At 34.1% G+C, this 27801-nt stretch overlaps 1 protein-coding gene across 1 annotated transcript in view; it reads right to left on the bottom strand.

Annotated features, from left to right (window-relative positions):
- COL11A1 (collagen, type XI, alpha 1) overlaps positions 1-27801 on the bottom strand; it is a 226752-nt gene that overhangs the window by 115332 nt on the left and 83619 nt on the right. The window contains exons 13-26 of the mRNA XM_010830962.1: positions 25842-25925; positions 23706-23762; positions 20340-20393; positions 17410-17463; positions 17238-17291; positions 17015-17068; positions 15630-15683; positions 15468-15512; positions 12058-12111; positions 11588-11632; positions 11283-11336; positions 10789-10833; positions 1663-1716; positions 506-550 (exon numbers count right to left, since the gene is read on the bottom strand). Of these exons, the coding sequence (XP_010829264.1) occupies positions 506-550; positions 1663-1716; positions 10789-10833; positions 11283-11336; positions 11588-11632; positions 12058-12111; positions 15468-15512; positions 15630-15683; positions 17015-17068; positions 17238-17291; positions 17410-17463; positions 20340-20393; positions 23706-23762; positions 25842-25925 (753 nt within the window). The remainder of the gene's footprint in view (positions 1-505; positions 551-1662; positions 1717-10788; positions 10834-11282; positions 11337-11587; positions 11633-12057; positions 12112-15467; positions 15513-15629; positions 15684-17014; positions 17069-17237; positions 17292-17409; positions 17464-20339; positions 20394-23705; positions 23763-25841; positions 25926-27801) is intronic.

Below are 27801 nucleotides of genomic sequence, written 5' to 3'. Positions count from 1 at the left end.
ATTATCAGAAAGTAATAAATATAGATCAAATTCAAGTGACATAAACACTTTAACAATATTCAGTAGTTCTTGTCCAATTTCATTATTATTATTTATAATCATGTATTCCACATATACTATATATGCAGAATGTGAATGTATTTCTGATCATGAGAATTTTTTTTAAACTGAGAATGATAGGCTAATTGATCTAATTGATCAAATTGCCAATACAGAATTAAAAGTTATCTAACTAAGACATATCTTTTTTTATTCCCTAAATTAAAAGTTACTTTAGAGACATGATTTATACCTAAATGTTAGCAAACATTCTTTTGAAAGTAAATACATATTACAGGTGGAGAGTATTTTTCGCTACTGATTTTCTAATATTCATAGCCCTAAATGATCAAATATATATATATATATATATATATATATATATATCTCATAGAAATGACCAAAGCAAGGCATTTTCTCTAGGAGATAAGGTGACAGAACATTTAAATAATACTTTGTAACATACCAGAGAACCTTTTTCTCCAGACTGGCCTTCTTTTCCAGGATGACCCTACATTTGTCAAAAATATATACTGATGAGATGCAATATTAATGGTAATATATAATATGAAATTGTTCCCTTTTTTCCACATGCTGAGGTTTTATTCTTTATGTTTCAAAATATATTAAATATTTTGCATCACTCTATATAACTTTAAATAATATTGGAAACTAGCATTTGGAAAGAAACATAAGTTTATATTGGCTTGGTGCAAATTTCACCAATGACATAATGAACTTGAGAGACAGTTTGGGAAAAGCACATAAAGCATGCATATTATTCATGAACAGTTTGGCCCCAATCTCAATTAGTTTTAAATAAAAGTGTTTCAGTCTAACTTCTATTTGCATATTGATTAAATAATTACACTCACATCTTTACAAGGCAACTAAGAACATCAATGGGACATTTAAAACACAGCAACATCATAAACACCAATGGTGTTTTTAATCAAGTTACTGAGAGTTGGTAAATAAAAATGCACAGCTCCAAAACAACTCTACTCAATGAAAACAAGCAATAACAGGATGAAAATTTTTATACCTTAGTTCTGAGTAAGTAGTTTCAAGAGAAAAAAAAGAAGCATAAATAAAAGGTTTTCAAATAACAACCATGGATATTACATGATTACATAATTTATTGCTATATGATAAGATATAATAAACATTGCTATATTTTTAGAAAAGTAAGGAATCCCTGAACACAGATGAATTTTCATGTAAGGTGTCTGAGGAAACTTACAAAAGATGAGGAATATCACCTGGACTCTCAAGAAACGTGTTCTTTGAAAAGGAAGACAAGATATAAAGTATTTTCTATGAAAAGAAAAGGACATAACAAAAAGTATAGCAATAGAAAATGTAGAGCCTACTAAGAGAAAAGTGAGAGGTAGGAAAATATGAGATTCTGGCAGAAAGTGGTCCTAAGACCACTGGGAGCTCTTTAAAGATTTTGCAGTATGGAAACTACATGATTAAATAGAATTTTAGAGAGATCAATGTTTAATTACTGGCTCAATTTGCTTTTATTACTGAATTCATACAATCACTTCTAAACACATGTAAAATCTATTTTTGAAAATGAAATATGGAAAGTTTAATGACCAGGTAACTACTACTTACAGGAGGCCCATCAGCACCAGGAAGTCCTGCAAGCCCTGGTTTTCCTTGTGGACCCTAATTGAATAGAAAAAAATAATATTATTTAAAAAAAAAATGTAAAGTCTGACTTTGTACATAGGAATATACTGCTAATAAGATTCTTAATTTGAGTCGCCAATCTTTATCTATAAATTGCACATATCTAAATACTTTTTAACATGTTTTGTAGAAAAATGGTATATAAAGATAGATGAAAATAAAATTTAACATATGTCAAAGACACATTAGTTTTTTTATCTAGCTTTTAATCCTGTGTGTTTTTTAATTTGCAATTAAATTAATTGCTAATTAATTTAATTTTTGCATACCACAATAAATTGTTGCTTATAGACTAAAAGGGTATCCCAGGTGATGCTAGTGGTAAACAGTCTGCCTGCCAATGCAGGAGATGTGAGAGACAGTCTGGATCCTTGGATTGGGAAGATCCCTTGGAGAAGGAGATAGCAACCCACTCCAGAATTCTTGCCTGGAGAATCCCATGGGCAGAGGAGCTTGGAGGGCTACAATCCATAGGATTGCAGAGTCAGACATGAGTGAAGCAATTTAGCACACATGCATGCACAGAGTAAAAAGAAAAAAAAATATAGGTCCATATGCAATCATTATATTCATTGATATACATTGATTTACATCACTGAAAAAGCAAATACTGGATATTTCCATAATGACACTGATAAGTTCCTATTCACAGGGAACTCAATATGAAAGTGAAAGTCACTCAGTTGTGTCTGACTCTTTGAGATTGTATAGTCCGTGGAATTCTCCAGACCAGAACACTGGAGTGGGCAGCCTTTCTCTTCTCCAGGGGATCTTCCCAACCCAGGGATCAAACCCAGGTCTCCCACATTGCAAGCGGATTCTTTCCAGCTGAGCAACAAGTTGGACTATAAAGAAAGTTGAGCACTGAAGAACTGATGCTTTTGAAAAGTGGTGTTGGAGAAGACTCTTGAGAATCCCTTGGATGGTAAGGAGATCAAACCAGTCCATCTTAAAGGAAATCAGTCCTGAATATTCATTGGAAGGACTGATGCTGAAGTTGAACTCCAATATTTTGGCCACCTGATGTGAAGAATTGACTCATTGGGAAAGACCCTGATGCTGGGAAAGATTGAAGGCAGGAGAAGAAGGGGATGACAGAGGATGAGATGGTTGGATGGCATAACCGACTCAATGGATATGAGTTTGAGCAAGCTCCAGGAGCTGGTGATGGACAGGGAAGCCTGGTATGCTGCAGTCCATGAGGTCACAAAGAGTTGGACAGAACTGAGTGAATGAACTGAACTGAACTGAACTGATACTCAATATCCCTTGATAAACTATAATGGAAAAAAACATGACAAAGAATGTATGTGCGTGTGTGTGTGTGTGTATAACTGAATCACTTTGTTGTACAGCAGAAATTAACACATTGTAAATCAGCTATATTTCAACAAAATAATTTTTTTAATGTGCCAGTTCAAATAGTTGCATAGTAACATTGATTAAACATCAGTAATAATTAACATAAGGAATGTTATAGATTATGTTACTCATAAGACATAGAAACAAATAATAATAAAGTAACTATTTATTCAATAGATTAATCTGTGTTTAATCACAAAGGATTTCAGATATCATTTAATTTGATCACTGGTTAGGTTGGAACATGCTAAGAATGATTATTGCAAGCAGACCCTTCACTGGGAGAAAAACTGGCTTTCTACTTGGAATAATTAACTTTATCAAGTCTTTAAAGCTCAAGCCATTTCTGCTTGCTCATGATTAGTCAGAATTTAGAAACAATTAAAAGAGCAAGGATACATCAGCAAGTCTAGATGCTGGATGTAAAGGGAGTTTTCCATTCTCAGACAGTATTTAAGAAAAGCATTGTTTTCATGTATATGGATAGTACAGAGTTTAACAAGAAAGCCTCATTTAAATCACTATGGAACAACAACAACCAAAAATAACCTATAAATTAAATAATCTGGACTTTATAACTGAATTTAATTGCATCTCATTTTTATAGGCTTTAAAAGTTTCAATTCTCTTCACCACTGTGCAAAGTCATATACAGTCAAGTAATCTAATATTATAAAATAACTGCTATAAAATCCTGATTCTTTTATGACAGTGTTTTACCTTTCACTTAAATCATTTTTTGCTCTCAGTACAATATACTTATTTCTTCAAAACAAAATGTAGAATACAAAAGCAAAACTATTTCCGTAATTATTATTTCCAGCAGGCATGATATTTCTATGACAATGACCTTGTGTATAAGACTATGTTGTTGTTTTTTTTGTTGTTGTTGCTACATATTTAAGTGTAGATTAGAAATACTAAAAGTCTTGTACTATAGGATTTTTAAAAATCAAGTTAAAATCGATCCATTTATTTTAAAATGGAAGCTCTATGACAGTACAGTATTTTGTCTGCTTTCTTAACTGCTTGTTATTTCCCTAAAGGAATGGCAATAAATTTAAATGAATGAATGCCATATTTTTTGGAGTTTAATAAAATAGTTAAAATTTGTTGTGTTCCTGTGTGCTATATTAAGCAATATATGATATATATTATATATATGTATACTGTCCATTTTAATTCTCAAGCAATTTCATGAAATTTCATCATCTAAGATTTTGAGTAATTAACCAATGCTAATATATCACAGAGTTGCAATATAAATGAATCCAGATCTGTAGCCATATTTTCAAAGTCTTTGCCTTTAGCTAATATTTGTTTTGTGTCTTGCTATTTCTTCTTTAGCTCACAGAGTTATACAATATCATTTGTTTTCTATAAAGCAATTAATATATGAGTGATGGAAATTCTGAAAGCATAAATTAAATCACAGGACATAAAAGTATATTTAAGTTATTGCATGTCAGAAGAGCAATATAGTGGTCATCCAGTTTGGTTAATTAACTTAATGTTATAAAATATTTTATCCCAAATATAATAAAAGTACAGGCAACAATAACTTATGATAAAAATGTTATTGGGAATTAAAAATATATGACACTTCTAAAATTATATTTAACTGTGAGATTTAACTGTGGGTTGCACAATCTGATTAAAAACATTATTCACCAAGTTTTGAAAGACAAGGCTCTTGAGCCAGAATAAACAGAACACAAATCTAAAATAAAATATATACCATAGACACAAAATAAATAAAACACATTTCTTTCGTGTTCTTTCTCCTTTTGATAGAAAGAGACTGTTTTTGAACTCAAGAGCTAGATGTGTTTAAAGCAGAAAAAGAAGCAGGTTATGCTTAATGCTAGCTCTCTTCCTACCACAAGAAGTGCAGTGAACCAGACCCTATATTTTACCTGTGTCTCAACATGGTGAATTCAGATACACCAACTTTCCTTAAAATCAAATTTTTCCTCTAAGACTCCAGTGCAGGGATGGTATTATTATAGAAAATTTAATAGGCACACGCCTCAAGTGCAACTTATTACAAACATAATATGGTTATGATGAGTTAATCTAAGATACGATAAGAGTGGTCCAGATTAAAATCCCTGATCTAAAGCACCTTTGGTGCCTAATATTTTAAATAAATCAACTATTTCCAATAGCCCTCTGATACTGTAATCATATAGAAAATACACAGAAAAAAAGCACTTTAGAGACCACTGAAGTTTGATATGAAAATGAAGAAGGGCAAAGGCTAAACAAGAGATGGCTTTACAGATGGACATCATCAAATGGTCAATGTTGAAATCAAATTGATTTCATTTCTTTGTAGCTGAAGATGGAGAAACTGTATACGGTCAGCAAAAATAAGACCCGGAGCTGATTGTGGCTCAGATCATCAGCTTTCATAGTAAAATTCAGGCTTAAACTAAAGAAGACTGGGAAAAACACTAAGCCAGCCAGATATGACTTGAGTCAAATCTTGTGTGAATTCCCAGTAGAGGTAATGAATAGATTCAACGGACTATAACACTGTGCCTGAAGAACTATGGACAGCAGTCTGTAATATTGTACAGGAGGTGGTGAACAAAACCATCCCAAAGAAAGAGAAAGCAAGAGGCAAAGTGTTTATCTGAGGAGGCTTTACAAATAGCAGAATGAAGACAAGTGAAAAGCAGGCGAGAGAGGGAAAGGTACATCCAATTAAATGCAGAGTTTCAAAGAATAGCTGGAAGAGACAAGAAGGCCTTCTTCAATGAACAATGCATAAAACTGGAGGAAAAGAACAAAAGGGGAAAGACTAGAGATCTCTTCAGGAAAATTGGAAACATCGAGGGAGCATTCTGCCCAAAGATGGACACAATAAAGGATAAAAAAGGTAGAGAATAGTAAATGCTGAAGAGATCAAGAAGAGATGGAAAGAATACACAGAAGAACTGTATTAAAAAAAATCTTAATGAACTGAATTACTATGATTGTGTGGTTAGTCCCCCAGAACCAGACATTCTAGAGTATGAAGTCTAGAGGGCCTTAAGAAGCATTGCTATTAATAAACCTAGTGGATGCAATGAAATTCCAGCAGAACTGTTCAAATTCCTAAAGGAGGATGTCATTAAGTCAGCAAATCTGGAAGATCCAGCAGTGGCCACAGGAGTAGAAAAGGTCAGTCCTCATCCCAGTTCCCAAGAAGGGTAACACCAAAGAATGTGCTAACCATCGAACAATTGCACACATCTCCCATGCTAGTGAGGTCATGCTTAAAATCTTGTATGCTAGGCTTCAGCAGTATGTGAACCAAGAACTTCCAGATGTCCAAGCTGTGTTTAGAAAAGGAAGAGGAACTAGAGATCAAATTGCCAAAATTTGCTGCATTATAGAGAAAGCAAAGGAACTTCAGAAAAACATCTATCTCTGTTTCATCAACTATGATCAAGCCTTTGACTGTGTGGATCATTACAAACTGTGGAAAGCTCTTAGAGAGATGGGAATACCAGACGATCTTACCAGCCTCCTCAGAAACCTGTATGTGGGTCAAGAAGCAGCATTTAGAACCTTGTATGGAACAACTGATTGGTTCAATGTTGAGAAAGGAGCACGACAGGGCTGTCTGCTGTAACCCTGTTTTTTTAACCTATATGCTGAGAACATCATGAGAAATGCCAGGCTGGATGTTATAAGCTGGAATCAAGGTAGGCAGGAGAAACATCAACAACCTCAGATAGGCAGATGATACCACTCTAATGGCAGAAAGTGTAGAGGAACTAAAGGGCCTCTTGATGAGGGTGAATGAGGAGAGTGAAAGAGTTGACTTAAGACTAAATATTAAGAAACTAAGATCACATCATTCAGCCCCATTACTGCATGGCAAATAGAAGGGGAAAAGGTGGAAGCAGTGACAGATTTCCCCTTCTTGGGCTTCAAAATCACAGCGGACTGTGACCTCAGCCATGAAATCAGAAGACTATTGCTTCTTGGCAGGAAAGCAATGACAAACCTAGACAGTGTGTTGAAAAGCAGAGATATTACTCTGCTGACATGGTCCGTGTATTCAAGGCTATGGTCTTCCCTATGGTCATGTATGGATGTGAGAACAGGACCGTAGAGGAAGTGGAGCACCAAAGAATCGATGCCTTTGAACTGTGGTGCTGGAGAGGACATCTCAAAGTCCCTTAACTGCAAGGAGATCAGATCAGTTCAGTTCAGTTCAGTTCAGTTGCTCAGTCCATCCAACTCTTTGCAGTCCCATGGACTGCAGCACACCAGGCCTCCCTGTCCATCACCAACTCCCAGAGTTTACTCAAACTCATGTCCATTGAGTCAGTGAGACCCCTTGGACTGGAGCTTCTTCCAGGCTCCTCTGTCCATGGGATTTCCCAGGCAAGAATACTAGAGTGGGTTGCCATTTCCTTCTTCAGGGGATCTTCCTGACTGAGGGATTGAACCTGTGTTTCCTGCATTGCACACAGATTCTTTACTGCTGAGCCACCAGGGAAGATGTAAGAATATATACAAAAGGTCAAAAAGCATATAAAAATAAGCCCCAAATCACTAGTGATTAGGGAAGTGCCAATTAATACAATAAGGTACTATTGCACACCAACAAAAATAACCATAATTAAAGAGAGAAAATATGTTAGTATAGCTGAGCATCTGGAGAAACTAGTTCAGTTCAGTTCTGTTCAGTCACTCAGTTGTGTCCAACTCTTTACGACCCTATGGACTGCAGCATGCCAGGCCTCCCTGTACATCATCAACTTCCGGAATTTACTCAAACTCATGTCCATTGAATCGATGATGCCATACAACCATCTCATCCTCTGCCATCCCCCTCTCCTCCTACCTTCAATCTTTCCCAGCATCAGGGTCTTTTTAAATGAGTCAGCTCTTCACATCAGGTGGCCAAAATATTGGAGTTTCCTCTTCATCATCAGTCCTTCCAGTGAATATTCAGGATTGATTTGCTTTATGATGGACTGGTTGTATCTCCTTGTAGTCCAAGGGACTCTCGAGTCTTTTCCAACACCACAGTTCCAAAGCATCAATTCTTCGTCACTCAGCTTTCTTTATAGTCCAACTCTAATCCTTACAGGGCCACTGGAAAAACCATGGCCTTGACTAGATGGACCTCTGTTGGCAGAGTAATGTCTCTGCTTTTCAATATGCTGTCTAGGTTGGTCATAACTTTCTTCCAAAGAGTAAGTGTCTTTTAATTTCATGCATGCAGTCACCATCTGCAGTGATTTTGGAGCCCCCAAAAATAAAGTTTGCCACTATTTCCACGGTTTCCCCATCTATTTCCCATGAAGTGATGGGACCAGATGCCATGATCTTTGTTTTCTGAATGTTGAGCTTTAAGCCAACATTTTTACTCTCCTCTTTCATTTTCATCAAGAGGCTCTTTAGTTCTTCACTTTCTGCCATAAAGATGGTGACATCTGCATATCTGAAGTTATTGCTATTTATCTCTGCAATCTTGATTCCAGCTTGTGCTTCATCCAGCCCAGCATTTCTCATGTTCTCCGCATATAAGTTAAATGAACACGGTGACAATATGTAGCCTTGACATACTCCTTTTCCTATTTGGAACCAGTCTGTTACTCCATGTCTAGTTCTGTTGCTTCCTGACCTGCATATAGGTTTCTCAAGAGGCAGGTCAGGTGGTCTGGTATTTCCATCTCGAAGAATTTTCCACAGTTTATTGTGATCCACACAGTCAAAGGCTTTGGCACAGTCAGTAAAGCAGAAATAGATGTTTTTCTGGAACTCTCTTGCTTTTTCGATGATCCAGCGGATGTTGGCAATTTAATCTCTGGTTCCTCTGCCTTTCTAAAACCAGCTTGAATATCTGGAAGTTCACGGTTCACGTATTGTTGAAGCCTGGCTTGGAGAATTTTGAGCATTACTTTACTAGGGCATGAGATGGTGGCTCAGACGGTAAAGCGTCTGTCTACAATGTGGGAGACCAGGGTTTAAGCCCTGGGTTGGGAAGATCCCCTGGAGAAGCAAATGGCAATCCACTGCAGTACTATTGCCTGGAAAATCCCATGGACAGAGGAGCTTGGTAGGTTACAGTCTATGGGGTCGCAAAGAGTCAGTCATGACTAAGCGACTTCACTTTGGGCTTCCCTGGTGGCTCAGAGGGTAAAGCATCTGCCCACAATGCGGGAGACCCGGGTTCTATCCCTGGGTCGGGAAGATCCCCTGGAGAAGGCAATGGTAACCCACTTCAGCACTCTTGCCTGGAAAATCCCATGGACAGAGGAGCCTGGAAGGCTATAGTCCATGGGGTTACAAAGAGTCAGACACGACTGAGCAACTTCACTTACTAGCACATGAGATGAGTGCAATTGTGTGGTAGTTTGAGCATTCTTTGGCTTGCCTTTCTTAGGGATTGGAATGAAAACTGAAATCCTCTTAAATTTTGAGGAAGGAAGTATGGTACAACCACTTTGAAACACAATCTGAAAACTTCTTAAAGTGTTAAACATGAGTTTATCATATACCCAGCAGTTCCATTTCTATCTAACAAAAATAATTTTAAAAATGTCTACACAAATATCTTTGTACAAATATTCAAAGCAGCATAATAGCTGAAAAGTGTACATAACTTATTTCCCTCAACTGCTGAATAAGTAAACAAAATATTCAATCAAAGGAATACCGTTTGGCAAAAAAAAAAGAAGTGAAGTACTGATATATGCTACCACATTGATAAAGCTCAAAAACATTATGCCAAATGAAAGAAGCCAGACACAAATGTCACATACTATATTTATTCATATAATTAAATTCAAATGTTAACTTCATTCATACATTTTGTTCACATAAGATGGTCAGAAAAGGTATATGTATAAAGATACAAAGCACATCAGTTGTGTAGGTTTGTGCATGGACTCAGGAGTAGAAATTGATGCAAGCTTTCCTTCTGGGGTGATATAAATATTTTTAAAATGTGATTGTGGCAAACTTCTATAAATTTCCTAAAAATGATTGACTGATAGACTTAAAGAGAGTAAATTTTATGGTATGAAATTAACTCCAATAAAGTTGATAATTTAAAAAATCACATATTTATAGAAATCAGCCAAAATAAGAAAACAAATTATATAAGAACAGGCAACACTGTGCTGTAACTATAGGGAATAGAAAATACTACTTAAAGAAACTGACAGGGGAGATGGAGGAAAAAAGACATCTCTTTAATTAAAGACTTATTCTTGTTTTGATCTAGACATTGAGTTTTAACAAGAACATCATTTGCCATTTTTCCATGAAAAATGGTGGCAATGATAACGTCACAATTTTCCCTTAATTAGATCTTGTTAAAAGCCCTTTGTCACAAGCAAACCTAATCACATGTTTTAAATAACGAGAAATGAAAGGAGAACAAAAATAAAGAGAAAGCACTCACTCATATCAGTACATTAATGAAATTAATATAGCTGAGAATGTCATATCTGGAAGCTATCCAAATGGAAACTCTGTGAAATGTTATCATTTACAATTCAGAGACATATGAATGGCTTCTGCTCACCAGTACATTCATGATTTAAATCCAGATTAATTCCTTATATGCTGAGCCATTTAAATATCAAAAGCAGAAGGCAGGCCTTATTCCTCCCTAAGATTGACAATACAAGCTCATTTACCAGACATTCCTAGGACAACAGATGAACTTACTTTTTCACCCGGAGGACCAATTGGACCTTGTGGACCAGGAAGACCCTATTTTAAAAGAATTTATTTCATATGTCAAGTATCACATCATAAGAACACACTTTTAAAATAGTAAATGATTAGCCCTCTATATTACATGCAATGAGCTATGAGTATTATATATATCCCCCACTTTCTGCAGAAGATTTTACAACACCGGAGTTTTATACAAGGTACTCTTTTGGCAATGGAACTGTAATGTGATCCTATTCAGAACCCTCCCGCAGGTATCCTGGCATTCCATGAGCACTGAATGACTCATTTTACTCTTAGAAGAAAGAAAAGCCTCTGCAAATTTGTTCAAAAATTTTTTAAAAGGAATAAAATAGAATGAGCTTTGTACATTCATACATAAACTCTCAGCCCTACGTAGAAAATTTTGAGGCTCTCAATTTTCTTGTATAAAGGTACCATCTTACCCCATTACCTCAATAAAAGGTGTGATGGCTTAGACTTACTTGAGGTCCTGGGTTTCCCTGCTGACCAGGAGGTCCCGGCTCCCCTTGAGGACCCTGACATAGGAAAATGGAAAAGAGTCTTTAACAGAACTATTTCACATAATAGGTTTTGTCTTTTGGATTGAAAAATAGTTCCCATATCATGTTTCCCTTTAGAGAATCTGGAAAATCTTGCAAAATATTAATGCTAGCAGAAGAATTTGGCAAAACATTGTAAGAAACCTTAATTTTAGATTTAGCAACAAAAATGGTTTGCTAGTATTAGAGTACAGAAATGAGTTACTTTATGGATGTCTTGTACATACCATGTTCCCTTTTGGTCCGGGGGGGCCATCCACACCTGCTATACCCTTCAATGAAGAAAAAATATACATGAGTATATACAAGTTCAGATGCTACAATAGAAAATATAAAAAACGAACCTAATAGCATGATACCCAGTAACCTAGGGTAACTAAAAGCCATTTTAGAACTCAATGGAAATGAGGGAAAAAGCAAGGTCTATACTCTCCTCTCCATGTCCATGGAGACATCCTGGCAGTATTTTCTACTGTGTGTTGGGAAAAAGAATAAAATACATAAACTAAAAGGAAGAGAAAAGAAAGAAGCAGGTGGAGTGAGTACACTCAGTTAAATTGATAGGCAGCATCATTAGGTCTTAGATTATAATAGTGAAACTTTGGCTGTCTACTGAAAGCTTTTACAGCTTTCTGGCTTTAAGACTCCGGCAATAAGCTTTCCCTAGAACATCTTGAATGTTTTCAACAATACATACAGGCTGTCCAATAGGTCCTGGAGTTCCTCTTGGTCCTAGCAAACCTCGTGGACCCTAGGAGTAAAAAAGAAACAGATTATCCAAAAAAAAAAAAGGCCTTCAAAACATGTCTTGTCTTTTAAATAAACACATTTTAATGTAATGTTTTGATTAAAATATTTATTCACCCTCTTTCAACACACCAATAAGGCATTTAAAATAGCATTTTGTGTGACACAATTACCTAGTGTTTATATTGAGCCAAAAGCCAAAATGAATGAGTGAGTCTTTAATATAGAAACTGTATCTTTGAGTCTATGGAATTACATATGAATCACTTGTGAAACTTTAAATATAGGAAATATTTTAAAGCTTTAAGTAAGTAACTTTGGTGCCATTTTCCAATTTGAATAGCAACGCTGAATCTTATTAAATCTTATAATTCAAACAGACTACACAAAGAGTCTTGATGCTCATTTATTTTACATTTAGGTAAATTCCATCTTGAGAGAATATTCTACTGAGAGAAAGAAACAAACAGCTGGAGGACTATATTAGGAAGGTTATAGAAACCACTTTCATGATTTTTAAAATTATTATGATTTAAGCAAGCATTTTCTTCTCTTCTTCGCCTTCTCCATTTTGTTCCTCCTTCTTTTCCTTCTTCAAAAAAGTCAACAGTATGGTTTACTGTTATATTTACTTGAGAGACTGAGGAGCCTGGTGGGCTATAGTCCAAGGAGTTGCAAAGAGTTGGACACAACTGAGCAACTAACATATACAAACATGCTTTGCCTTTGAATTGACAGGTTCTATAATGTGGCAAACTAGCAGTAAAACTAAGAGGTCTGCTTCTAGTGTGGATCTTTGATTGACTAGGTTTGAGTAAACCTTTCCAACTCAGTTTCCTCATTTGTAAAATTCAATGGAAAAAAGGATATAATTTAATAAATTTTATAGTTATATTTGATATATACTAAACACCTCATTTTTTGTAGTAACAGTAGCAAGCACCTCATTTTTTGTTTCCTCTAGTAATAATTGTTTATCCTAAACAAATAAAAAATTCTAGAGGTATTGATATAAAAAATTGAAACAAAATAAACAGCCACAAAAACTAGATAAGGTTTTTTGGATGACAAGTTGTTGTTTAGTCGCTCAGTCATGACCAAGTCTTTGTGACCCCCATGAACTGCAGCACACCAGACTTCCCTGTCCTTCACTATCTTCTGGAATTTGCTCAAACTCATGTCCATTGAGTAGGTGATGCCATCTAACCATCTCATCCTCTGTCGTCCCCTTCTCCTCTTGCCCCCAATCTTTCCAAGCATCAGGATTTTTTCCAATGAGTTGTCTCTTCGAATCAGGGGGCCAAGGTACTGGAGCTTCAGCATCAGTCCTACCACTGAATATTCAGGGTTGATTTCCTTTAGGATTGACTGATTTCATCTTGCTGTCCAGGGGACTCTCAAGAGTCTTCTCCAGTGCCACAGTTTGAAAGCATCAATTCCTCAGTGTTCAGCCTTCTTTATGGTCCAAGTCTAACATCGGTACATAATTACTGCAAAAACCACAGTTTCGACTATAGGAACCTTTGTTGGCAAAGTGATGTCTCTGCTTTTTAATATACTGTCTAGGTTTCTCATAGCTTTACTTCCAAGAAGTAAAAGTCTTTTAATTTCATGGCTGCAGTCACTGTTTGCAGTGATTTTGGAGCCCAAGAAAATAAAATCTGTCACTGTTTCCACTTTCCCCCCATCTACTTGCCATGACGAGATGGGAATGAAAGCTATGATCTTAGATTTTTGAATGTTGAGTTTTTAGCCAGCTTTTTTTTCACTCTCCTCTTTCATCTTCATCAAGAGGCTCTTTAGTTCTTCTTCAATTTCTGCTATTAGAGTGTTATTATCTGCATATCTGAGGTTGTTGATATTTCCCCATGCATCTTGATTCCAGCTTATGATTCATCCAGCCTGGTATTTTGCAAGATATACTCTGCATAGAAATTAAATAAAAGTGTGAAAGCATGAGCCTTGTTGTACTCCTTTCCCAAGTTTGAACCAGTCTGTTGTTCCATGTTTGGTTATTTAACTGTTGCTTTTTGACCTGCATATAGATTTCAGGAGACAGGTATGGTGGTCTGGTATTCCCATCTCTAAGAATTTTCCAGTTTGTTGTAATCTACACATTCAAAGTATTTAGCATAGTCAATGAAGCAGAAGTAGATTTTTTTTTTTAATTTTCTAGCTTTTTGTATGATCCAACAAATGTTGGCCATTTGATCTCTGGTTCCTCTGCCTTTTCTAAATCTAGCTTGTTCATCTGGAAGTTCTGGGTTCTTATACTATTGAAGCCTAGCTTGAAGGATTTTGAGCATTATCTTGCTAGCATGTGAAATGAGCACAATTGTATGGTAGTTTGAACATTCTTTGGCATTTGCCTTTCTTTAGGACTGAAATGGAGAAGGCAATGGCACCCCACTCCAGTACTTTTGCCTAGAAAATCCCATGGATGGAGGAGCCTGGTAGGCTGCAGTCCATGTGGTTGCGAAGAGTCGGACACGACTGAGCGACTTCACTTTCATTTTTCAATTTCATGCATTGGAGAAGAAAATGGCAACCCACTCCAGTGTTCTTGCCTGGAGAATCCCAGGGATGGGGGAGCCTGGGGGGCTGCCGTCTATGGGGTTGCACAGAATCGGACACAACTGAAGCTACTTAGCAGCAGCAGCAGCAACAGGACTAAAGTGAAAACTGACCTTTCCCAGTCCTGTGGCCACTGCTGAGTTTTCCAATTTTGCTGGCATATTGAGGGCAGCACTTTAACAGCATCATCTTTTAGGATTTGAAATAGCTCAGCTAGAATTCCATCACCACCACAAGCTTTGTTCAAAGTAATGTTTCTTAAGGCCCACTTGACTTCACATTCCAGAATATCTGGCCTTATATGAGTGATCATACCATCATGCTTAACTGTGTAATTAGGACCTTCTTTATGTAGTTCTTCTGTGTATTCTTGCCACCTCTTCTTAATCTCTTCTGTGTCTGTTACGTCCTTGCCATTTCTGTCATTTATTGTGCCCATCTCTGCATGAAGTGTTCCTTTGGTATCTCCAATTTTCTTGAAGAGATCTATAGTCCTTCCTGTTCTATTGTTTTCCTCTATTTATTTGCATTATTCACTTAAAAAGGCTTTATTATCTCTCCTTGTAGTTAAGATGTTATATCCCACATTTTTTTCCTCTCAATTTCCTAAAATTTAATGACAGAAGAGCTGTAAGTATCCTTTTAAAATGTTTTTTCACATAACAAATTACCTGGTTAGGTTAGGTAAGATTGCAATTATTAGTGACTTTATATTTGTAACACCAAGCACTATTCCTCCTAAATAGGGTATTATTTAAAAAGAAAAAAAAAAAGAAAGTTGCTTACAGCTTCACCTGGAAGACCCCTTGGTCCTATTTCTCCATCTTCTCCCTGTCATGGACATAATGAATAGGATAGTGATGTGATCAGACAATGCAACATTTCAGCATGGTTTTCTTTAATGTTTTAATTTTAAATATTTCTTAAAAGAAATGAACTTTCATATACCCTTATTCCATCTTCACCAGGAGGACCAGGAGGACCTTGAGGACCTCGTTCACCCTATTAAAGAAATCCAAATACAATTAGAATTTGAAGTAAGCCAGAATATTTATAACTCTATCCTACAGCTATCCTAGCAAAAATAATGAAACATTTGGTAGAAAAACTTATGCTTTATTTTCTCTCCTGAAAACACTTCAGAGATAAGTCATAACTTTATATTAACTGGCATTACAATTTAGTATGCAAGGAAAACATTCCTTCAATTTTGAAAACAAAAAGATTTAAATAAAATATCCAAATAATTTTCAGACTTTTAATTATTACAAACTAACAGAAAATTATTTTGCTGAAGATTGTCTTCATTCTTCATGGTGCATGGATGCACTTTGCTGATTTTTATTTAAATTTTCTCTGCTTCTTAAACAATTCTCATCAATTCAGCACAATTCTGGAAGACTAACAAAGCTTCAATTTAAAAAAAACAAAAACAAAATTATGTATTTCCCTCAACGTGGCACACAGTAGATATTTTGCTAAACTTTCATGGCACTCTCTTTTCTTTATCTTTCTTTTTTTCACTTCTAATTTTCTTAAAGATTGCCTCACCTTTATTTTTAACTTTTGAAGAAGAGTAATGTGAAGATCTAAAGCTGATCTCTTTTGAGAGACCACATCCTGGCTTAATTTCCCACTAAAACTACTGACTGGATTGCTGTTCAACATTGTATATTGTTAATAAGCCCTAGTAAATTATAAATTCCTGCATTGAATTATAAACTTATATTATCACAAAGAAGTAGTCTATGGTATCTCGATCTACCGGCACCATCTAACAAGTATAATAAAATACATTGCCCAGTATATTGTAATATTAACTACAGATTGCCTGCAGGTGTCTTTTGAATATATCCATAGGCAAAATGTAAGAAAGAAATTGAGGTAATTATCAAAAAATTATCAAAAAATTAAATCTCTATACTTGTTCTGTAAATATATTTTGCATATACATAAACATCCTGTAGGAGGGTACAGCAACCCACTCCAGCATTCTTGCCTAGAAAATCATGGACAGAGGACCTGGCGGGCTACAGTCCAGAGGGTCATAAAGACTCTAACAAGACTGAAGCGACTTAGCATGTACACATCCATGTACCTAAAGATTCTGCCTCAACTTATATTTGTGTAAAATGAGTATTTTAATATCTAAAAAATATAATAATATCCCACATATAATTCTACTTATATTTCTTCATGTATCTTTTAGATGTACTAATTTACATGAGTTCACAAATACTTAATTTTCTTATTTCTTAGTGCAGCTATTTAAAATATTTCATAGTATTCTTTTATTATCCCTGTATAAAAAGCAATAGAATGGTATATCTTACCCTGTGACCCTTGTCACCTGGTAGACCTGGAAGTCCATCAAATCCTCGATCCCCCTGTAAAAGCAGCATCATCACCATCATCAACAACGTCATATTCTGAGCTTATTTCTGAACTGTAATTCGAATGTTAAATATTATTTCATATCAAGAAACTTTATTTTAAAATATAAAAACTTCAGGAGAAACTGAGTGAATATACAAACATATGAGACGGGTTCCTGACCTTGGCCCCGGGTTCTCCTGGCATTCCTCTTCCTCCATCAGCACCCGGACGACCCTGACAGTACCAAGAACATGACTAAGCAAAAAGGATTCCAAATAGCACAGAGTAAAAGAAAATAAAATAACTGATGGTTTCAGATGCCCTCAATATGCTCAATGAAAGCAAATCATACCCTTTTTCCAGGTTTTCCTGTTGGACCAGGAGGACCTTGGACACCACGTGGGCCCTATATTAAAACATCATATTTAATTAATTTTATAGAATTCCGGTTCAATAAACTCAATCACATAGAAAAATGGTTTTAGAATTTTATATCTTTTTAGTTTTACCTTAATCACTTTAACACACAAAAAAACTGTTTCTTGTATAAAAGTCCACATAAAGCAAGAAGATAAGAGAATCAATTTTTCTACATGGCTCCTTGCCAGAAAAAGTCATACTATTTTATTAAGTTTTTATAGACCTATGATTACATGTAAACAAAAGGAATGCAAAATGATATTTTAAACTTAAAAAATTCTCAATTACTAAATTCATTCTCAAAACCTTGGGGTTTTACATTTCCCTTGACTGAAAACATTTCATTTCATTCCTCTTCTCTTTCTAATCCCTTTGCTTTCAAATTTCCCTTCTTTTATGGAGATCTTCTCCTAGATATTTATTCTTTTATTGCAAGTATCACATTTGATTGTAACTGTTTTTTGTTTTGGTTTCCATAGTTGAGTCTCCCATTTAACTGTTAACCACCGCAACTTTGGACTAAATCTTTTTCTCCATTATACTTCTACAGTTTAGCACAGTGCCTGGTACACATTTCTGGAGAATGACTTGGCAAACTCAAATTCAATTACTGACTGGTGCCATGCCATCTCAGATTAAAGTTTTAAGGTCCTCAGTATCTTTCTTGAGGTAGTTCAGTACAATGTTATATCAATATACAATGTCTTGTGAATTAATATACATGTTTTAAAAATAAAATTGCACAGCTTATAATAGATAACATACAGATCCATTAGAAATATGACATAGGCCTTCAATGGCACTAGTGGCAAAGAGCCTGCCTGCCAATGCAGAAGACTTTAGAGATGCAGGCTTGACTCTTGGTTGGGAAGATCCCCTGGAAGAAAGCACAGCAACCCACTCCAGTATTCTTGCTAGGAGGATCCCATGCACAGAGAAGCCTGGTGGGCCACAGAGTCACAGGGTTGGACATGACTGAAGCGACATAGGGTAGCATCTCTTTTTAAGTTTAAACAATATGAATTTAATGAGTGTGGTAGAAAATGTAACACACATTTGAAATTACAAGTAATTATTATGATAGCTTTGACACAATGATTATAGAAACATGAAATTAAAGTTGCCTAATAGTTAGAGATTAAAAGAATATAGCTTAAAAATACTGTAGAAAAAAATTCTATCCTATACCCCAGGTGGACGGCAAGGAGCAATAATAACAGGACAAATTCTGTTAGTTTTTAATGAAAGTGATCTTTCATTTGATAGTGCATCTCACTGGAATTAAGGAAAACTACAAAGACCATGAAAATTGCTGCAGCACGTTTTCAAATTCACCCATTTTGTAAAGAGGTGAGTTGGATCCAGAAATTCATAAACTGTAAAAGGCTAAATTTCCTAACTTTTCAATATTTTTATTCAATCTTTTTATGTAATTCTCAGTTAAGGTACAAATGCTTTCCATCCGTTTATGACAATACTTAATAGGCATAAAAAAAAACTCTCACATTCTGTGTCACTCAAATATCTTTCTCAATTTAGGGGAATTTTTTTTCTCATTTCAAAATAAACTGTGGTGCATCCAAACATGGGAATATTAACTCAGTAACAAAAACAAATTAACTACGGATGTGCTCATCAACTGCAACAAATTATGCTGAGTGAAAGAAGACAGTTTCAAAAGATTACATAATGTATGGTTTCATTTATACGATATTCTTGGAAACATAAAACTGTAATGGTGAAGAACAGATCAGCAGTCAGTCAGCTATTAGCAGTAGGAAGAAGATGTGACGGTAAAGTGGTATCAAGTAATTGTTTGGGGTTCTGTAACTGTTCAATATCCAAATGATTGTGGGGGTAGTTAGGGAAAATGCATATAGGTGTTCAAATTCACTTTTACAATATAATATTGTTAAAATAAAATCGATTTTTTTAAAAAAAGGAAAAAATAGATGACCACTTGAAAGCTCCTGCAGCCAATCTGAATCTATACATATTGAGTAAACCAGGAAGCATTTTCATTAAAAAAATGAATGAATTTTAAAAGTACATGATACTTTGTTGTCAGTTCTCTAGAATAAGTATATTCCATAATGTGTTTACAGTGTATGTTTCTATCTACTTATCATTCAAGGAAAAATAATACTTTAAATTTAAATACTGTAAATATATTGTAGGGCTTCCCAGATGGCTCAGTGCAGGAGACTCAGGAAACAGGGGTTCTCTCCCTGGGTTGGGAAGATCCTTTGAAGTAGGAAATGGCAATCCGCTCCAGTATTCTTGCCTGGGTAATCTTATGGACAGAGGAGCCTGGCGGGCTACAGTTCATGGGGCCTCAAAGAGTTGGACACGACTGAGACTGAACACATATGCGTGTGCAACAATATGTGAGATCTTTCTAAGAATTTCAGCTCAGGTGTTCTCAATTTCTCTTGATTTCCTCAGCTCTACAAAGGATTTAAAGTAAGCTTCTTTTAGATATATTAAATATCCTTTCTGAGAGAATTTATTAGATTTGGTCTCCACAAGAAACATTTTAGGCTTGTGTCAGGGTTGCTATAAGTACAATCGCAATGGTTCTGCTTTGCTCTGTACAATTTTAAACCAATTTAATATTCAGAAGACCTATTACTATCAAGACTTTATAATTCTAGCTTATTGTCTTCTTCTAATATTGTTTAAATTAATCAAATTATTGGTAGTCAACTGACCATTAGAGATTTTTCAATTAAAGAAGTTGATGTGAGCTGAAAGGCCATGTAAGTAATTTCTTTACTCCTAAAACAAATGGCAGACCCTTCAATTACCATAATAGATAAAATAAATTTAAATATTAAATAAGTGAAATAGGTTAATTTTTACCTGAGGACCTGGATCACCCATCTCACCTTTGGCCCCAGAAGAACCAGGCCCACCCTGTAGAGAAAAAGTGAAGACATATTCATTTAATTTTGTAATTCTCTAATCAGTTGTGTCCTACTATTTTCACTTGAAATAAACATTATTCAAAATACATTTCTTCAAATATGATTTTATTAGTTAATACAATAAAATTTTCAAGTCTTCTGAATGAAACACATCTCTTCTCAGATTTTGACTGTATTCACATGTGGGAACTATGTTTAAAAGCTTATATTTACTGATAATCACACAGAAGCCAATTTCATGAGCTCACACTGAGATATTCTCTAATGTGTATGCCATCAGAGCACTTACCACCATACTCAGGCATTATTTATCATTACACTGTGGTGCAGTACTAGAGAAAACACATTTTTACAGACTCGGGTACACACTGAATCCATTTATACAACTTGGAAACATGCTAATGCTTTTATACTCAGAAATTTCTGAAACGCTGAATTCTATAGCAATAAAACATCAAAAACAGATGCTATTGCTATCATTATAATGTCCTGAAATAATGTTAAAGCATTTTCCCCCTAGATTGTTCTGTATTAATTTTCCCCACAAAAATAAATCCTATGACAAAGCCTCTTACAAATATTTACATAAGTCAAGAAGTGCAACAAAAATCTGGTACATTAACTGGAAAAAATATAAAATCACTTTATAAAAGTGCTGTGAGTTTAAAAAAATAAATACTAGGCCATTCACCCTCCTAAAGAGCTTTAAAACTTTAAAATTGAACATAATGATAATAGTTACTTCATGCTGAAGTATACTTTGTGTGTTTAAAAAGTTTCTGATTTATTTAAATCAATATTCTACTAAATATTGCCTTGAATCAAAGTGCAAAAAAGCTAAAATTATGCAAAGCCTGAAAACGCTAGGTGTTGAGAGCCTCCTGGTGGTTCCAAAGTAAAATAACTGTTAATGTGACTGCCAAAAAATATGGCAAGTCAAGTAATATGAATATTCCAGTCTTGAAGATCATGCTTGTAATCTTGCAGTCAAATTTCTTCAAGAAAGAAACTGGAGTTCTACATTAAATGAGATTATTATTCAGACGTGAATGCAAAGAACAGTCCAATAATCTAATTAATTTATTACATTGTATATCTGTATATAAGCACTATCTACTTAACAGATTATAATTACTTTGCCCAAACACTTATTCTAAAAATTGTCATGCAATCATTGACAGTAACAGAAAAAGCAAAAGAACATTTTCAAGATTTCCTAAATATTTTATAATATAGATCTCCTTTTATCTATAAAAGCAATTGGAAATAAATAATTGAATAAAGGAAGTGCTCATGGAAAAAATGAAAATATTTATGTCTTAAAATATTGCTTCTTTTTAAAATCTTAATACATAAAACATTTTTAGACTCTAAAATTAAGATTATTGACAGTCTGTAATAACTTTATGTTTTGGAGCAAAGAAAATAGAAGAGAAAATGGTGAAAACAAACAACGTGATTACTTTCTCTCAATACCTACCTTTAATATTTTAGGAAGCTAAAACATTCTATAACAAAGACTTTAGTAATAAAATCAATTAATCTTGGATATTACATTGAGAATGGCAATGTAATAACATGGGTGTTAATGTTTTCCCTTTGCAAACATGCTGTGAATGTCTGGCCCTAAATGACTGGTGAAAACAGAACAGCTCAATGTAACAAGCTTTCATGGATTCTGTTCATCACTGCCCTTACCCTATATAAATCCACTAGATTTGTATTTGTCAGGATGATAAGTAGGAAAATGCCTTTAATTTTAGAGATTCTAGACTGATGTTTTAAAATTAAACAATAGGCAGTGTTTCCCAAGCATTCTTGAACATAAGATTCAGCCTGCTGCCTCATTAAAAATACATTTTGTCAGTTCCAACCCTAAATCTGCCTCTCCAACTCTGAATTTGCCTCATCAGAGTCTCAAGTTCCAGGCTCCAGGAACTTTCACTTTTAATAAAATATACACATGATTCTTCCACTCCCATATCTGTAAAACACCAGCATATTAGTGATTTTCCTCAGTCATGTAAATTTGTTATTACTAATAAGCAACTAAACATTAATTCTATTTCTTCCTTTGTTAACTGACATAAACTCTTTCATTTCCTTATTATATTTTGTAAGGCAGAGCAGTAAAACTATATGATAAATACATAATAATGCCTTTAGAAATGTGTAATTTAAATTCTGTGGAACATACTTCCAGAACACATGTTCCACATGAGCTCGTATGATTGAGTGTATAGCCCTGACAATACATAAAATGCTATAAAATTTCAAGAATGAATTCAAAGAACTATAAATATCTGGAAAAATACATAAAAAACACTTGAATAAATTACATGAAGAAAACTAGCATCCCAATAAGGTCAATAAAACAGAATTAGAAAACTATTTAATTGATCATATTTGAATAAAAAAGTTTTGCTGTGTCTAATCAGCAAACCAAAAGTAAACTTTTAATGTTAAGCATAATAATTTCTATAAGTACCATTATTTCAATAAAGTATATTGCACATATAAGATCATATCGAAAGCATAGTATAGCTTTTAATATCAAAAACAAATACTTAAATTATAAATTATTCCATCAATTTTAAAATCAATGTAAAACTAGGCTGGAATTTTTCAGTTCTTTTCTCTTTTTTAAAAAAAATCTTTTGTTGTGTGTGTGTGTGTGTGTGTGTGTGTGAATTGCTATAGTCCTTAGCATTTGGTAAATTTCAAAATATTTGAGATTATTTTTTTAAAATATAGACTACATTAGCTTGTCAGTAAGCTTATAAGGAAAAACAAAACACATTTTCCAAGAGCCTCTGAAAGACAAAATAGCTTTTCTAATATCTGAAACAATTCATGAAATACTATAGGCAACTTAAAGTTTAAGCCACGTCTCTTGTTTTCTCCTAAGATTATGGACAATTTTTCATTAGCCTCATATATTTTTGCTTTTTTAATCAATTCTTTTTAACCTAAAATTAAATCTCAAGAATTTATTGTAAAATTGAAATTCAATAACTCTATTGTACAAATAATTAGTATTGTTTTAAAAGTTAATAATTGGATATGTGATTTAATTATATTTTTCATTGTATTATTTGAGAACTTCCTACTGCAATTTTTCATTAAAATTTACTGAGGACTGAATTCAAATAGCTTCTTTTAAATGGAAACAAAATGAGGTGTAAGTCTATTTATTTACCTTACTTTCACCAGCCAGAGATATGAAAACTGCCTGACCAAAGCTCACAAGGAGCTACAAATACAGGAATTTAAATATATAAAATCTTATTAGATAACCTACCACAGGACCCGGTCTTCCAGTCAGACCCATTGGGCCAGGTGGACCTCTCAGAGCAATCTAGAAAACAAAATAAAGCAAATTCAGGAACGATACCTTGGATGAGCATATTAAACCACAATAATTATTTGTACAAGTTGCCCTTGAGTAACAGCATGATCAACAGAGGCATAATAGCTATGTAGAAAGAGTGATTACTGAAGAATCATGTTTCTAGAATGACAATGATGTAAGTATCAAACTTTTTTAAACTGTTGTAACTTATATAGTCTTATACTATATATTTATTATTTATCTAATGATAAAAGTAAAAATATATTTTAATATCTAATAAGAAACTTAATATCTGATCATTTTTCTACTCAAATGTACATTTAGAATATTGCATAAATTTCTCTTCAATATGTAGGTGCAATTCTCATTGAAAATACTTTCAGTTGTGAACAAATTGAGATGCTTTTTAAATAAGTTTTCTAGCAATATCTTACAAAAAGCTATGACAATTCAAGCCAAATAAAAGCAAAATTGATCAGGAAGTGTTAAGATAATATAGATATTTTAACAAATCTCAAATTTAGTGCTTTATGGAAAAATACATTTATTTTATAGAATCATAGGCATAATAGACTGATTACATGCACTATTGACACTGAATATTAGAAATGTGAAATTAGCACACTTGTAAAGCTGGAACAATTAGAGTAAAAAGATAAATATTTGACAGGTGTTAAATTAGTGTGGTGTGCTATTTTTGAATATTAGTGATTCCAAAGATGAATATTTAGATTACCATAGCAGATATAAAAATATTGCAATAGAAATAATATGTAAAATCATATTAGAAAAGTGCATGAGATGAAAACAGTAATATCTCCAAAATTACACTACTGACTCACCATGAGATTTTTGACAATACACTTCTTAATCCTTGAGATTAAATATCTGAAAAATTGGAATTATAATGCTTGCTACCTATTTCCAAGTAGATTAAAAGGACTAATAAAATTAGGAATTCAATGACCTAATAAACTATTTAAGCTCAAATAATTATCTAAAACTTGTCCAAAGTAATATAATTTGTAAGTTGTATGCACCATTAGTAAATCAATTTAAATATTTTTAGACTTCTATCATGTCAAGATCTAATAAACAAGTATTTTAAATTTTCATTGTCTTTATAGATGATGTAACCAAACAATGATATTTTTTCAAATAGACTTACATTTTCATATAATGTATGCAGTCATAAATTAATGATGATAAATAGTTATCACCAAAATGATTTATATCACTTAGGAAGCAGGAACTCATATCCATACCACTGTAAGCCTTTTATTTCCTTTCTTCTTGAAAAGAAAACAAGACTACACTATGAATAAAAGTATTATATCACTTTCAACTCTTTCCTGATCCATTCTTTTTATTTCTTTATTTTATTTTAATTGTAATGGAAAAAATTTAAAAATAAACAATTTTATATTCTACATGTATGCAGATAGTGGAAAACTTTTAGTTGACAATAAAGTATGAACTGAGCAGGTCTGGGAAAAATAAAATATAGATTACAATGTTTCACACATAGACTGCATATTTGAAGGTTTCTTTCCTACACAAGAATGCCTAAGAAACTGAAATTTCTGGATTAATTGGATATCCTGAATAATCTGTAAGATTAGGTGGAAAAATTATTTAAAAGTTTACCCTCTTTATTCATTGATCACCGACATACGACATACGCCTTAGCAGGGAAAACTGGATGTGAAAGATAAAGGACGTTATGTATAAATTCACCATCAGCCCTCTTTGAATAAAATTAGAAAATGTGTGTGTTATGGTTTGTGTGTTTTTGCAAGAATTATGTGTAGTAATACTGCAAAGGCCAGTCATTTAAATTCAATATCAAATAAAATATTCCTACCGGAAAAACAGATATTTTCTTAGCATCTTCTCCATCTAGATTCAATATACTATATAGAATTTTGTTTATAATAGTAGCACCCTCCAGATACATACACACACACACACACACACACACACACACACACACACACACCTCACACACTCTCTGTCTCTTTCTCTCTCTCTTGTGTAATTGAACACATAATCAGGTTATGGGACTACATGTTGATCCTTTCTTACCCGAGCCTGCTGAAGAATGGCCTGGGCCTGAGCTTCCTGAGCAGAGACGGTTGGTCCTTTGGAACTATCACCGCCATAACGAAACTAAAAAAAAGATAATAACGTACAAAAGCTCAAAATCAGACTTTCTCAAATAGGTGCCTTAATTAACCAGTTTAAACACTACTTACTTAAAATGATGGCATTTTACAAAGTGTGAGGTAATTCCATCATGAATCATACCTTGATTTTTTTCTAAATTTTCCTTTTATTAAGATACGGAGGTTCTCTAGACCATGCTTTACCACATTTAGAAGAGACTACAGAATCTACAATTTTAAATTCCACAATTTTTGAAAACACTGGAATAAGCCATCATCCATTTCTTTACCTGTGCAAACGCTACCCACTTTATCCACTCATTTGTGAAAATTCTAAATGCACTCAGTTCAACAGTATTATAGATCAACTGCTATTTTCTGAGCAAAACTTCTAGAATCTCTGAGAACACAGAGGAAATCTTCCTTGAGATGGATTCAGTTTGTTTACCTTAAGTAATTATACTAGGAAACATCCTTTCTGTATCCCTTCATAAAATGCTAAAGCTCCTTTTTATTTTTAACTCAAAATGCAGGATGAATAAGTTTCTCATGCTATATTATTATTACTTGAATCTATATTATATTTAAATAGATAAACCTATTTTTTCACAAGAACTTGGGCAACTTCATAAATCTTTTTGAAGTATATTTGGTTTACAAAGTTGTGTTAGCTTCTGGTATTACAGAGAAGTAATATGTATATATATGGGTACTATATACTTTATCATATTCTCTTCTACTATGATTTATTATAATTTAATATATCTGCCTATGCTATACAATAGAACCTGTTTATCTTTTTTTATGTATAGTAGCTTTTATCTGCTAATTCTCTACCTTTCTTCTCCTTTGGTAAGTATAAGTTTGCTTTTTAAGTCTGTGAGTCTGTTTCTGTTTTGTAAATAAGTTCATTTGTATCATGTTTTAGTTTTCACATATAAGTGATAATGTATGATATTTGTCTTTCTCTGTCTGACTTATTTCACCGAGTATGATAATCAATAGTTTCATCCATGCTGCTTTTGATTAATAATAGCTGAATAGTATTCCATTATTATATACATATATTTTATATCCATTCATCTGTTCCTGAACATTTAGGTTGCTTCCATGTCCTGGTTATTGTAAAGAGAGCTGCTATGAACACTGGGGTACATGTATCGTTTCAAATTTTAGTATTCTCTAGATATATGTCTAGGAGTGGGGCTCTAGGGCCATATGGTAACCCTATTTTAGTTTTTTAAGTTTTAGTTTTTTAAGGAACCTTCATACTGTTTTCCATAGAAGGTGCATCAATTTACATTCCCAGTAACAGTGTAGGAGAATTTCCTTTTCTCCACATCCTCTCCAGCATTTATTATTTGTAGTCTTTTAAATGATGGCCATTCTGACTGGCATGAGTTTATATCTCATTATAGTTTGGATTTTTATTTCTCTAATAGTTGGCAATGTTTAGCATCTCTTCTTGTTCCTATTGGTAATTTGTATGTCTTCTTTAGAGAAATGCCTACTTCAGTTCAGTTCAGTTCAGTTGCTCAGTTGTGTCCGACTCTTTGCGACCCCATGAACCACAGCACTCCTGGCCTCCCTGTCCATCACCAACTCCCAGAGTTTACCCAAACCCATGTCCATTGTGTCAGTGATGCCATCCAACCAGCTCATCCTCTGTCATCCCCTTCTCCTCCTGCCCTCAATTTTTCCCAGCATCAGGATCTTTTCAAATGAGTCAGCTATCCACACAGGTGGCCAAAGTATTGGAGTTACAGCTTCAACATCAGTCCCTCTAATGAACACCCAGGACTGATCTCCTTTAGGATGGACTGGTTGGATCTCCTTGCAGTCCAAGGGACTCTCAAGAGTCTTCTCCAACACCATCAATT

This window comes from Bison bison, unplaced genomic scaffold (genome assembly GCF_000754665.1).
Source record: "Bison bison bison isolate TAMUID 2011002044 unplaced genomic scaffold, Bison_UMD1.0 scf7180017864519, whole genome shotgun sequence".
Lineage (NCBI taxonomy): Eukaryota > Metazoa > Chordata > Mammalia > Artiodactyla > Bovidae > Bison > Bison bison.
Note: the sequence above shows the minus strand (reverse complement) of the source record. Positions and strands in the feature narration are given on the sequence as shown.